This window comes from Lethenteron reissneri, chromosome 20 (assembly GCF_015708825.2).
Source record: "Lethenteron reissneri isolate LAM-NWPU_2019-01 chromosome 20, ASM1570882v1, whole genome shotgun sequence".
NCBI lineage: Eukaryota > Metazoa > Chordata > Hyperoartia > Petromyzontiformes > Petromyzontidae > Lethenteron > Lethenteron reissneri.
In genome coordinates this window covers 900,783-914,366 of record NC_083798.1, presented here as the reverse complement: position 1 = coordinate 914,366, position 13,584 = coordinate 900,783, and the positions used below count along the sequence as shown (strand labels likewise).

The 13,584-nt window shown below is 53.7% G+C and overlaps 1 protein-coding gene across 5 annotated transcripts in view; it reads left to right on the top strand.

Annotated features, from left to right (window-relative positions):
* The window catches only part of ADAM22 (ADAM metallopeptidase domain 22), a 117,924-nt gene that overhangs the window by 60,303 nt on the left and 44,037 nt on the right, over positions 1 to 13,584 (top strand). For all 5 annotated transcript variants that reach the window (XR_009755354.1, XM_061554534.1, XM_061554532.1 and 2 more), the window contains exons 15-20: positions 711 to 810; positions 1,346 to 1,417; positions 2,006 to 2,104; positions 3,609 to 3,689; positions 4,395 to 4,442; positions 5,141 to 5,204. Coding sequence is in view for 4 of the 5 variants with exons in the window: in XM_061554534.1 (XP_061410518.1) it covers positions 711 to 810; positions 1,346 to 1,417; positions 2,006 to 2,104; positions 3,609 to 3,689; positions 4,395 to 4,442; positions 5,141 to 5,204 (464 nt within the window). In the remaining variant the exon portion in view is untranslated. The remainder of the gene's footprint in view (positions 1 to 710; positions 811 to 1,345; positions 1,418 to 2,005; positions 2,105 to 3,608; positions 3,690 to 4,394; positions 4,443 to 5,140; positions 5,205 to 13,584) is intronic.

Sequence of the window (13,584 nt, the reverse complement as noted above, 5' to 3'; positions counted from 1 at the left end):
AGTGGGTGCCTGTGCTGGGTGTCTGTGCTGAGTACCTGTGTTGGGTGCCTGTGTTGGGTGCCTGTGCTGAGTGCCTGTGCTGAGTGTCTGTGCTGAGTGCCTGTGTTGGGTGCCTGTGCTGAGTGTCTGTGCTGGGTGCCTGTGCTGGGTGCCTGTGCTGGGTGTCTGTGTTGAGTGTCTGTGCTGAGTGTCTGTGTTGGGTGCCTGTGTTGGGTGCCTGTGCTGAGTGCCTGTGGTGAGTGCCTGTGCTGGGTGCCTGTGCTGGGTGCCTGTGCTGAGTGGCCTATGCTGGGTGCCTGTGCTGGGTGCCTGTGCTGGGTGCCTGTGTTGGGTGCCTGTGTTGGGTGCCTGTGCTGGGTGCCTGTGTTGGGTGCCTGTGCTGGGTGTCTGTGTTGAGTGTCTGTGCTGAGTGTCTGTGCTGGGTGCCTGTGCTGGGTGCCTGTGCTGGGTGCCTGTGCTGAGTGCCTGTGTTGAGTGCCTGTGCTGGGTGCCTGTGCTGGGTGCCTGTGCTGAGTGCCTGTGCTGGGTGCCTGTGCTGAGTGCCTGTGCTGAGTGCCTGTGCTGGGTGCCTGTGCTGGGTGCCTGTGCTGGGTGCCTGTGCTGAGTGCCTGTGCTGAGTGCCTGTGCTGAGTGCCTGTGCTGAGTGCCTGTGCTGGGTGCCTGTGCTGGGTGTCTTTGCTGAGTGGCCGTGCTGTTGTCGTGCCCTGCAGGCAGATGTTGCCCATGAGGTTCTCGCAGTGCAGCATCGATGAGTACCAGGAGTTCCTTCAGGCTGGTGGGGGAGCTTGCCTCTTCAACAAGCCCACACAGGTACCCACACTCGCTCACTCCAGGTACCCACACTCACGCACTCCATGTGCCCCCACTCACCCCAGTTATCCACAAACACTCCCTAACGAACATGGAGCAGTCCCCTGTGATGGCAGAATTAAAGACCCTGCATCATTTCCCACTCTTGAGTGTCCGGGCCACAGCTCAAACCCCCGAGTTCAATATTACGCAAATCTGTTTGTGAATTACCCACAAGGGACACATCCGATGCCGAGATGGACGTTGGAGTTGTCCTCGCGAACCAGTCGACCACGGGGAAGAGCCAAACCAGACGGTGGTGGCAGACCGGCAGGGTGGAGGGTAGAGAGTGATGGCGTGGGGACATCAACCGCTTTGGTCGCGATGACGTCTCGATCTTGAAATGCCGATAGTTTTTGAGCTATTCTTTCACAGATAAGCAATGCATTCCAGTGTGCTGTCACCCGGTTAACATGTGCAAAGCGTTTAAATGTGCGTGAGATGTACTCGCCGGTTGAGAAGGCCTGCGTCGTTGCCGTGATATGCTGTGTTGCAGCTGTTCGAGCAGCCCGAGTGTGGAAATGGCTTCGTGGAGCTGGGAGAGGAGTGCGACTGTGGCTCACCCACCGTGAGTCGTGCAGCCATTGCACACCGAGCAATGGTGATCGCGTAAAGAAAGAGAAGGGGATTCAGGCAGCAGTGCTATCTCTAGTACTGTGTGAGTGAGAGAAGGGGATTTCAGGCAGCAGTGCTATCTCTAGTACTGTGTGAGTGAGAGAAGGGCATTCAGGCAGCAGTGCTATCTCTATTACTGTGTGAGTGAGAGAAGGGGATTTCAGGCAGCAGTGCTATCTCTAGTACTGTGTGAGTGAGAGAGCTGGACATTCACTAAGTGGCCCGAGGAGAAGTTGTTGGCATTCGAGCCCAGGTGTTAAAGATGGACGCTAGGATTGCTGCGGTGAGACAGGATAAGCAACGCGTGAGTTTGGAAGGGGACGCGACGTGTATGTGTTGTCGGTGTGATGATGAGGCATGTGCAGGACGGGCGAGGGTCGGGTGAACAATATTCGTGCAGTGAGTCGCTATCAAGAGACGAGAGGCATCGTGAGGTGCCGCCTGCCTATCGTGCACGGCAGCGGGGGACAACTTGCCCTGCCAATTCTACGGATTGCCCCTGTAAGGTGATGAGCGTGGCGTGCTGTGCCCCGCATGGCAGGAGTGCAGCGAAGGCTGGGACAAGTGCTGCAAGAAATGCACCTTCACGCACGGGGCCATTTGTAGCAGCGGCCTGTGCTGTGCCCCCAACAGCTGCCAGGTACAGCCACCTCACTGCGACGCCTCGCCACCGCCCGCACGCCTGGCACCCACTGAACGCATGCCTCATTCCTCGCAGCGCTCTCCCCCAGGTGTTGCGTGAGGATTAGTTTCCTACTCTTGGACAACAACAATACTCGATACCCACCCAGCTGCTCACTGCCATGTAAAATCAACATGAACGGTTTTGGGTGCTGAAAAATCCAGAGTTATGTCGTGGAGCCTAGCATCACCATTGATGAAAATCCCCAGGAAATCCACACGTGAGCGTGAGCGTGTTATTCTGTGGTACCTGCGTGCACGCAGACACTCGCGCACAGTGCCGCACGCTGTCCGCACAAAGTACGCCGTGCCCTAGGAGCAGCGACACCGCTGTTTGGCTCCTCTCTTGTCCCTTCCCGAGTCAAAATCACTCTCCGTAGTGGTTTGGACCACTGTAGCGATGTTGTCGTTGAACAATAGGCTCGCACAGAAAATACAAAACGCCTCTTGCTTTTAGCTGCTCCATTACCAAGGCAATCTGTACCTTTTCCCTTTTAAATATAAATTTTCATCCGTATATTTCAGCTGAGGGTTCATGGGGGTTGCTTACCAATATTGACCCTCGCGCCGCGTGCGGTCTGCTGTTGCCCACTGCTCTCCAGGCCGTGCGCGCTCGACCCCCCGCACTTGACCCCGTCAGGGTTCTGTGCTGTGTGCGCCGCGGTCACGACGCAGCGCGGCCGGCTTTCATTTGCAGACTTCACATCGGCGTGTACGACGTGGTGTTTGTCTGGCTAAAAAACGCGGTCGAGAGTTGAATAAGGAAGAGGCTGGACGCTCTGTGTGGCGCATGGGTGACTCACAACAACAGGGAGAGCCCCTCATGCACTCATCCTCCCAGCGCGTGGACGGTGGCTGAAACGTGCACGCGTGACTGTGCAATGAGCACTGCTATTTCAAATCATGAAATCCGTGTCATTGCAAAAATAGAATCCTTCATTATTTTACGACACTCAGGAAAATCACCTCACGCAATTCGTGTGCCAGGTGATTTGCGGTATTTGTTAATATTGACGCGTTGTCGCCACGTGGCCATAGGTAGAGAAACCTGCGCCGTCGTGTGAATGATGCACATCGTGCTCACGTTTGGCGTGCCTCAAAACCGTCAATTGCTCGATCCGCTGTGGTCGTCGTGAACCTCTTGTAAACGTGCGATCAAACAGTCGCGGGTTTGTAATTCTTCAACTCGATTTGATCTCCCTCTTTAAAGAGGAGACTTATCGAGGTATCCTTCCACAATGAAGTTGCGGTGTCAACGTTGGCCGTGGAGTTTTAGTGAATTTGCATTGCGGCATCGTGAGACCGCGAGGGACAGTGACATTATGTGGAAGGCTTCAATGGACCGTGGATAGAGCGTGGTCGTTCAAGATGATAGTGCTGCTTTGACACGAGTGGCCGAGTGCGTGTGCACAGATGTGTCCCTGCCTGTAAGGGAGTGATGGTCTGTGCATGTGTGACGTCAGTTTATTGCTCGCGGTGAGGAGTGCCGCCATGTCGTGGGGGAGTGCGACTTGCCAGAGACCTGCGCCGGCGACTCCGTGCAGGTCCACACCCTCAGCGCCACACACCCTCAGTTTCACACACCCTCAGCGCACGCACACACAGTGTCACACACACACAGTGTCACACACACACACAGTGTCACACACCCTCAGCGCACACGCACTCGCACAGCGTGCCTGCTACCGTGGACTCGTCCCACAGTTACACTCAGACTCGTTGTGTTTGATGTTCACGTGCTTTTGACATTTTGTTTGCACACGTTTTTTCAATTCTCGCTAACTGCCTGAGGGTGGATATCATGAGGAAATGTTGAATTTGCGATATAAACTTTAAGTCTTGCTTTAAGCCAGTGTTTATTTGGGTATAGCATGATGTTTTATTTTGCTTACATCAGCCATTTACTAAGCAGTAGATTATCTATTTAATTTAAACATTGCTAAGTTATCGACCAAGGATAGTTTTCTCGTCTGTAGGGGGATATTTGTTCATGTTTGAGAGCTGTCTCAATATCTATGTACCAGGCTTGACAGGGCGAATATCAACAAAGGCGCTGATTATTTATGGTACGGTAGCTGCCGGTCTCACGGTGTTCCACTTTAAATGGATTGGCAATTGAAACTTAACCTTTTTAATTTTGTGTGGTTTGTGTTGTCTTGCTGCTCAAGGCATTCACCATTATCAACGACCGTATAAGAAAATGTGTCTTGATTTTACTAATAACTGAAATTTTTGCTATTTCTATACAGTGTCCCCCAAATGTCCACAAACAAGATGGCTACAGCTGCAACAAGGATGTAAGCAACTTCGGCGGCCACCTTCCACTCGGCTCGCAGCCACAGCGAGTTCATGATGCCGACTCTCTCGTGAAGCCCGCTTTTGGCCAGCACACCCCCACATTGGCATTTAGCTGCTGAACATCTTGCTGCCATCTGCAAGTAGAATCCCTCTGGGGTTGACAACATGAGCACTACTTTGTGGGGGTGTCAATAGCTGTTGTTCTATGGATAGACTCACCCCCACCATATGAATGTGGAATTGTCATCACTGGCTCCAGGCTGTAGATGGTAGAGGAGCACCACCTCACCGCTCATTTTAGCAGTTAATACATTTTACTTTAACTATTTGTTGTATTGATTGCTGTCAATGCTTTTCTGATGATAGTATTTGGACAATGAATACCAGTCCAGTGCAGTGGCATATCGGTGCTGGTTATGTTAAATATGTCTGTTCACAAAACGCGCGGTTCCCCATGGAACCTCGTGCTGTTTCCATGAGCCAGTGCACCTTGGGGTCAAAGTGGTGACGTCTTCCAGATGGTCTCCTGCATTGATGTGTTGCGTAGCAGGTGTCTACAATTGTAACGAAAACGTTATAAAATTAGTCACACTCTAACTAATGCAGATATAGTTTTCATGTATTTAAATGTTAGTGTCTCACATGGTAAAAAACCCTTTAATTTAACCATTACAATGATAATTATGTTGTTTTCCAGGGGCGATGCTACAGCGGGCAGTGCAAGACTCGGGAGAAGCAGTGCAAATACATTTGGGGAGACAGTAAGAGCCACACTCGCCTGTTCTTACTGCAACCTCACAAGAACGTGCACCCAGCACAGACTCAATACACACCTACTGCTGCTGCTCCATACACCGAACAAGGCCAGAGATCCCCCGAGTTGCCTTAAAGGATATTGGGACAAGTGCTATTAGCGAGTGGCACCTATGAAGGCCTGTATGGCACATGAGGGGGTGTGTGGCCAGCACCACGCCCGCCCGCCTTTGTCTTCATTGCGGCGATGTTTACACACCGCACCAGGCAAGCATTTGAGGCTGAGTTGACCTCGGCGATGCCTACGACTGGTTCAGATAAATATAAACGTCACTGGTGGTGGCCGTGAGCGGGAATCGAACTTGGGTCGTCTCATTAAAAGACCGTTACAAAGGAGGCACCTCTATAACACGGCACCTGTATACTCATCTCTCGCTGCTTACCACTTTCTGTATATGCCTCTCTGTTTACCTTTCTCTGTTTACGTCTCTCTGGATATGCCCAGTAACCACAACTTGGGGTCCTCTAGACCCCTGGTAGTCAGCAATGTCACCTCACTATGCTCCATATTGATGTCAGTCTCCGAGAGGTTTCCTAATTGACGAGTCCTCCAGCAGTTTCTTCATTGAAGAGTCGTCCGGCAGTTTATTCATTAATGAGTCCTTTAGCAGTTTCTTCATTGACGAGTCCTCCATCAGTGTCTTATTTGATGAGTCCTCTGGCAGTTTATTCATTAACGAGTCCTCCAGCAGGTGGGAGGTGACCTGAACCCAAACCCTGAGACATATACTGGGCACGTGTTCATCTACGTTGTGTACACTCCACGTTCACTCTCGCCGCACTGCTCGCGCCCACCCTGCGCGTATGCACTCCAAACAAGACCTGCACACTTCACACGTGGATAAACACTCCCAACAAATACACTGCACGTACACACGCAGGTAATTAGTCTGTCGACGGTCAAGCAAGCGCACACCTAAGGATGTCTGGCTAAAGGATAAAACCCTGATGTTAAGATCACGAGCGGAACATCGCAATGAGGCCGAGATGAGTGTGTGCATTAAACACTCAGTGCTAAGCAAGTGACAGCTTCAAGCCCTATAGCCGGAGGAGACAAAGCCGATGCTTTTCCAGCAGAGTGTGTTTTGTTGCCCTCTCATCCCAGGCAGCGTAGCTCTCACAACACGACATCTGTTGGCTGCCGATTGTTGCACGTTAGGCGAATGCATTACGGAAGAAAGGGCCTCTGACGAGAGTGCTTTCCGGTATTGAGTGGCGATGTGCCGGGGTCCAGAATGTACATTTTAAATCACACTACATGTAAATGCAAAGTAAGACTTATTACCTCCACATTATCCAATGCCTGAAATGTACAATGGACTTCAGTTCGTGATTGATCAAAATAGCGCAATTCATGCACGCGGCCTGGCACGCTGCTGCAGAGGGAATGTTAGACCGGCCGTCCGTTGTAAACAACACGAGTGTCCGTTGTATGCCAGTTGTATTGCCCAAATTAACTTCGTGCAATCATTTCTCCTAATCCTTCTCATGAAACTTATTAGAAAGATACCGTATAAAATACCGTACTAGGAATCCTTTTCTTTTCATTTCACGCAGTTGCTGAGCACAGACCAAAGGCCGCACAACGTCAAATGGCCAGCAACTAACAGCACTGTCCAAGTTTTAATAGATAATTGTTAACTAGTGTGGTGAATTGAGCGAGGTTATGATTATACACTATGTAACACGATTTTTGTTCCTGGGTATATTAAGTGTTATTTTCTAATTGCTTATGCCTCAAAAGTATAGAAAATGGCTATTGTTCCCCGCAAACTTTGCTTTTGTGACCAGGACTTTGTGAAGGCACGACACAAATGCACACGTTTCTTATTGAAAATAGGTACATTTAAAAATATCAACTACCCAGGAACAAAAAGCTAATATTTTTTTTTTACACAGTAATTCTTATTCTTATCAGAGCTTGGGGGGGGGGGGGGGGCGAAGAGGCGGTGGAAGGGAATTACAAAGTGAAAAATATTCGAGGGAAGGAGAAGGAAGTGACGTGTGGTGACGTGCGGTGCGGTGTGGTGACGTGTGGTGACGTGTGGTGACGTGTGGTGACGTGTGGTGTGGTGACTTGTGGTGTGGTGCGGTGCGGTGACGTGTGGTGCGGTGTGGTGACGTGTGGTGACGTGTGGGTTGGTGACGTGTGGTGACGTGCGGTGACGTGCGGTGTGGTGACGTGTGGTGACGTGTGGTGACGTGTGGTGTGGTGACGTGTGGTGACGTGTGGTGTGGTGACGTGTGGTGACGTGTGGTGACGTGCGGTGACGTGCGGTGTGGTGACGTGTGGTGACGTGTGGTGACGTGTGGTGTGGTGACGTGTGGTGACGTGTGGTGACGTGCGGTGACGTGTGGTGTGGTGACGTGTGGTGACGTGTGGTGACGTGCGGTGACGTGCGGTGTGGTGACGTGTGGTGACGTGTGGTGACGTGTGGTGTGGTGACGTGTGGTGACGTGTGGTGACGTGCGGTGACGTGCGGTGACGTGTGGTGTGGTGACGTGTGGTGACGTGTGGTGACGTGTGGTGTGGTGACGTGTGGTGACGTGCGGTGACGTGTGGTGTGGTGACGTGTGGTGACGTGTGGTGACGTGTGGTGTGGTGACGTGTGGTGACGTGTGGTGACGTGCGGTGACGTGTGGTGTGGTGACGTGTGGTGACGTGTGGTGACGTGCGGTGACGTGTGGTGTGGTGACGTGCGGTGACGTGTGGTCTGGTGACGTGTGGTGACGTGTGGTGTGGTGACGTGTGGTGACGTGCGGTGACGTGTGGTGTGGTGACGTGTGGTGATGTGTGGTGTGGTGACGTGTGGTGACGTGCGGTGACGTGTGGTGACGTGTGGTGACGTGTGGTGTGGTGATGTGTGGTGGGTGTGGTGACGTGTGGTGTGGTGATGTGTGGTGGTGGTGACGTGTGGTGTGGTGAGTGTGGTGGGCTGTGTGGGTGGTGGGTGAGGTGTGGTGACGTGTGGTGGGTGTGGTGTGGTGGGTGGGTGTGGTGGTGTTGGGCGTGTGGTGTGGTGACGTGTGGTGGCGTGTGGTGTGGTGACGTGGGGGGGTGGTGTGGTGGTGGTGTGGTGTGTGGTGAGTGTGGTGGGTGTGGTGTGGTGAGTGTGGGGTGGTGACGTGTGGTGGCGTGGTGTGTGGTGGAGTGTGGTGGCGTGTGGTGTGGTGACGTGTGGTGGAGTGTGGTGTGGTGGCTGTGGTGGAGTGTGGTGTGGTGGGTGGGGTGGAGGTGGTGTGGTGACGTGTGGTGAGTGTGGTGTGGTGGCGTGGTGTGGTGAGTGGGTGTGGTGACGTGTGGTGGAGTGTGGTGTGGTGGAGTGAGGTGTGGGGTGGGAGTGGTGTGGTGGGTGTGTGGTGTGGTGGAGTGAGGTGTGGTGAGTGTGGTGGCGTGTGGTGTGGGTGGAGTGAGGCTGTGTGGTGAGTGTGGTGGCTGTGGTGTGGTGTGGTGGCGTGAGGTGTGGTGAGTGTGGTGGAGTGTGGTGTGGTGGAGTGAGGTGTGGTGAAGTGTGGTGGAGTGTGGTGTGGGCGAGTTGCGGTGTGGTGACGTGTGGTGGGTGGGTGTGGTGGAGTGTGGTGGGTGTGGTGTGGTGAAGTGTGGTGGGTGTGGTGTGGTGGAGTGTGGTGGCGTGTGGTGTGGTGGAGTGTGGGGAGTGTGGTGTGGTGAAGTGTGGTGGGTGTGGTGTGGTGAAGTGTGGTGGCGTGTGGGTGGTGAGTGTGGTGGAGGTGGTGTGGTGACGTGTGGTGGGTGTGTGTGTGGTGTGGTGAGTGTGTGGTGGGTGTGGTGTGGTGGCGTGTGGTGACGTGTGGTGAGTGGTGTGGTGAAGTGTGGTGTGGTGACGTGTGTGGGTGGGAAGTGTGGTGGGCGTGGTGTGGTGGGAGTGCGGTGTGGTGACGTGTGGTGGGTGTGTGTGGTGGCGTGTGGTGTGGTGACGTGTGGTGGCGTGTGGTGTGGTGAAGTGTGGTGGGTGTGGTGTGGTGGTGTGCGTGTGGTGGTTGTGTGTGGTGTGTGACGTGTGGTGTGGTGAGTGTGGTGGCGTGTGGTGTGGTGACGTGGGTGTGGTGAGTGGGTGGGTGTGGTGTGGTGGCGTGTGGTGGCGTGTGGTGTGGTGACGTGTGGTGGAGTGTGGTGTGGTGGAGTGTGGTGGGTGTGGTGTGGTGGTGTGGGGCGTGTGGTGGTGTGGTGGTGTGGTGAGTGTGGTGGTGTGGTGTGGTGGGTGGTGTGGTGTGGTAGTGCGGTTGTGGTGAGTGTGGTGGGGTGTGGTGTGGTGGCGTGGGTGTGGTGACGTGTGGTGGAGTGTGGTGTGGTGGAGTGCGGTGTGGTGAGTGTGGTGGCGTGTGGTGTGTGGCGTGCGGTGTGGGAGTGTGGTGGGCTGTGGTTGGTGGGTGGTGTGGTGGAGTGTGGTGGGTGTGGTGTGGTGGCGTGCGGTGTGGTGAAGCTGTGGGGGGTGTGGGGGTGGTGGGTTGGTGTGGTGGGTGAGTGTAGTGAGCTGTGGTGGGTGTGGTGGCGTGTGGTGGGTGTGTGGTGTGGTGGCGTTGGTGGCGTGTGGGGTGGTGGCGTGTGGTGGCGTGTGGTGTGGTGGGTGTGGTGGGGGGTGGGTGTGGTGACGTGTGGTGGCGTGTGGTGTGGTGACGTGGGGGGTGTGGTGTGTGGTGACGTGTGGTGGCGTGGTGGTGTGGTGACGGTGGTGGCGTGTGGTGTGACGTGTGGTGGCGTGTGGTGGTGACGTGTGGTGGCGTGTGGTGTGGTGGCGTGTGGTGTGGTGACGTGTGGTGGCGTGCGGTGTGGTGACGTGTGGTGGCGTGTGGTGTGGTGGCGTGTGGTGGCGTGTGGTGTGGTGGCGTGTGGTGGCGTGCGGTGTGGTGACGTGTGGTGGCGTGTGGTGTGGTGGCGTGTGGTGGCGTGTGGTGTGGTGACGTGTGGTGGCGTGTGGTGTGGTGACGTGTGGTGGCGTGTGGTGTGGTGACGTGTGGTGGCGTGTGGTGTGGTGGCGTGTGGTGTGGTGACGTGTGGTGGCGTGTGGTGTGGTGACGTGTGGTGGCGTGTGGTGTGGTGACGTGTGGTGGCGTGTGGTGTGGTGGCGTGCGGTGTGGTGACGTGTGGTGGCGTGTGGTGTGGTGGCGTGTGGTGTGGTGACGTGTGGTGGCGTGCGGTGTGGTGACGTGTGGTGGCGTGTGGTGTGGTGACGTGCGGTGTGGTGACGTGTGGTGGCGTGCGGTGTGGTGACGTGTGGTGGCGTGTGGTGTGGTGACGTGCGGTGTGGTGACGTGTGGTGGCGTGTGGTGTGGTGACGTGTGGTGTGGTGACGTGTGATGTGGTGACGTGCGGTGTGGTGACGTGTGGTGGCGTGTGGTGACGTGTGGTGTGGTGACGTGCGGTGTGGTGACGTGTGATGACGTGCGGTGTGGTGACGTGCGGTGTGGTGACGTGTGGTGCGGTGTGGTGACGTGCGGTGTGGTGTGGTGTGGTGACGTGCGGTGTGGTGAGGTGTGGTGCGGTGTGGTGACGTGCGGTGTGGTGACGTGCGGTGTGGTGACGTGTGGTGCGGTGTGGTGTGGTGACGTGCGGTGTGGTGACGTGTGGTGCGGTGTGGTGACGTGCGGTGTGGTGACGTGTGGTGCGGTGTGGTGACGTGCGGTGTGGTGACGTGTGGTGCGGTGTGGTGACGTGCGGTGTGGTGACGTGCGGTGTGGTGACGTGCGGATGCGGTGTGGTGACGTGCGGTGTGGTGACGTGCGGTGACGTGCGGTGTGGTGACGTGAATGGATCAGTATTTGTCACTGTGTGATAATGAGTACGTAGTATAAGGCAGTACACATTCGTTGCAGCGTGGATTCAAATATTAATCTCGCTTGTCATTTGGAAGCATGCCTTTGATCGGGCAAACAGCTCACGCTATCCAAACTTACATTATTCAAAATATAAATGTTATTCCATACATCCGGGCTGTAATTATTGACATAATATGCAGTTGTTTTATGCATCTTGTTACCAGCGTTATTATTAACGAGTGGCAGTGTTTGCACAGCCTAAGCAGTCATTTGGATGCAAAGACACCCAGAGCTGCAAGTGCGCTGATGCCATGCTCTGGCCGTCGCGAGGATCAAGGGCACGACTGGCCCCTTGCACCGGACACGTACCGTGACAGGAAGCCCGCCCGCCTGCCCGCACCCGCCCCTCTATTTGCACGCTCCCCGCTTGGCCTCGGCCAACTGTCGAGCTGCCGTGTGGTGGTTCAAGGCGAGCGCATGCTGTGACTCATCTGGCAGAGGTTAGCAGAGCTGCAGGACTAAGCTGGAATTATGATGCACCCGTTGAAGGAGCAGGACCTTGATGCCATCAGCCTCGTCGTGCTGCGTCCATCCGTCACCAAGAGCAGACGAGAACGTTTAATTGTTATGAGACTGCTACAACTGCACACATTATGAAGCGTGATGTGTTGAGCTTTGGTCCAATAATGTAATCCCTGTCACTGCTTTAATGTAATATTGTATCTTGTAATATCATTAGATAGACTTGGTTAGACTGACACCTCAATATTATGTTGTAAAAATAATATCGAAGGTATCCCAATATATGATTTTTTTAAATAAATTTTTGGTCAACAAACTGACTGTTCTATGGGGACCTCATTTGCCAGTAAAAATATGATAATTGGTTCTTTACCCTTCTATCTGGCAACAAAACTGACACCTTTTTTGCAAGGAGTCATGTTTGCATAGACCGCAATACCTGCAGTCATAATACAAACAAAAGAACATAACTCTGATAATGTGCACTGTCCTTGAAGTTGATTGGTCCACACCCGAGACAGGGTGTGGACCAATCAACTTCAGGGACAGTGCACATTATCAGAGTTATGTTCTTTTGTTTGTATTATGACTGCAGGTATTGCGGTCTATGCAAACATGACTCCTTGCAAAAAAGGTGTCAGTTTTGTTGCCAGATAGAAGGGTAAAGAACCAATTATCAAACTGACTGTTCTTAAATTGCAGAACCTGACAACAGAGCAAGACGTTTAAGTGTATTTATTTAACCACATGAGAACTTTAACAGTGTATAATAATGAAAAATAACACAATAAGGATAAACCATGGGCATATACGAGTTGCAGCAAGCTGGAGGACAGTTGCATTGCGCCAACACGCTCCACATCTTCCATCGCTTTCCTGGTGGAGTGGTAACACTCCACAGAGCGCAGTTCACTCCCACTGATCACGAGTGTCACGGTAACAAGGGCATACACCAGCAGCGGGTACGAAGACTACATTGTGGCTTCATAATACAGGGGTTTTTTTTGGGTTTGATTGCATTAGTAAGTGTCGTTAAACCCGGTGTGCTGTACTCGTACAATGGTTTCAACTGAGTCGCAGACGTAGACTTGGAGGCAACACATTTATTTAACTCCCCTTAACAGAATAACAACCTATGGTGGTAACCACCAGGCTAACTACACTAGTTACAGCGTAACTGGTGTAGTTAACTGGGTGGTAACCACCAGGCTAACTACACTAGTCACAGCGTAACTGGTGTAGTTAACTGGGTGGTAACCACCAGGCTAACTACACTAGTTACAGCGTAACTGGTGTAGTTAACTGGGTGGTAACCACCAGGCTAACTACACTAGTCACAGCATAACTGATGTAGTTAACTGGGTGGTAACCACCAGGCTAACTACACTAGTCACAGCGTAACTGGTGTAGTTAACTGGGTGGTAACCACCAGGCTAACTACACTAGTCACAGCGTAACTGGTGTAGTTATCTGGGTGGTAACCACCAGGCTAGTTACACTAGTCACAGCGTAACTGGTGTAGTTAACTGGGTGGTAACCATCAGGCTAACTACACTAGTTACAACGTGACTGCTATTACGAACCGGGACCAACAGCTTCGGCCCGGGTCCACGTGTTGGAGACTCGTTGAACGGAGAACGTAGACGAAGGTTTCTTCCAGGATGAACAACAATCCCTGTCGCTCTCGGGACTCGGGTTCTCTGCGGCGTGGCCGGTTTCGCCCTTGGCCACGTCCACATTACAGAATCCTTTGGAAGGATCTCGGTCCCAATCACATGACCACACCTAGCCCCCACCTGGGGCCCCTTTGTAGACTTAACTGGTCACGTGTCCTCCCGGGTAAACCAGAGTGCCATGGCCTCGAGTAACCTCATCCCTCGGCCGGCACCAACACACCCTGTCCTGTAGGGCTGGCACTGCACGCCAAGCGCGGTGCCATCGAGCGCGATCCCTCAGCGCTCACCGGGCCCCTCTAGGGCCGCTACTGCACCCACACCGCTGTGGTGTCCGCGATGTCGCTACGCCGCACGC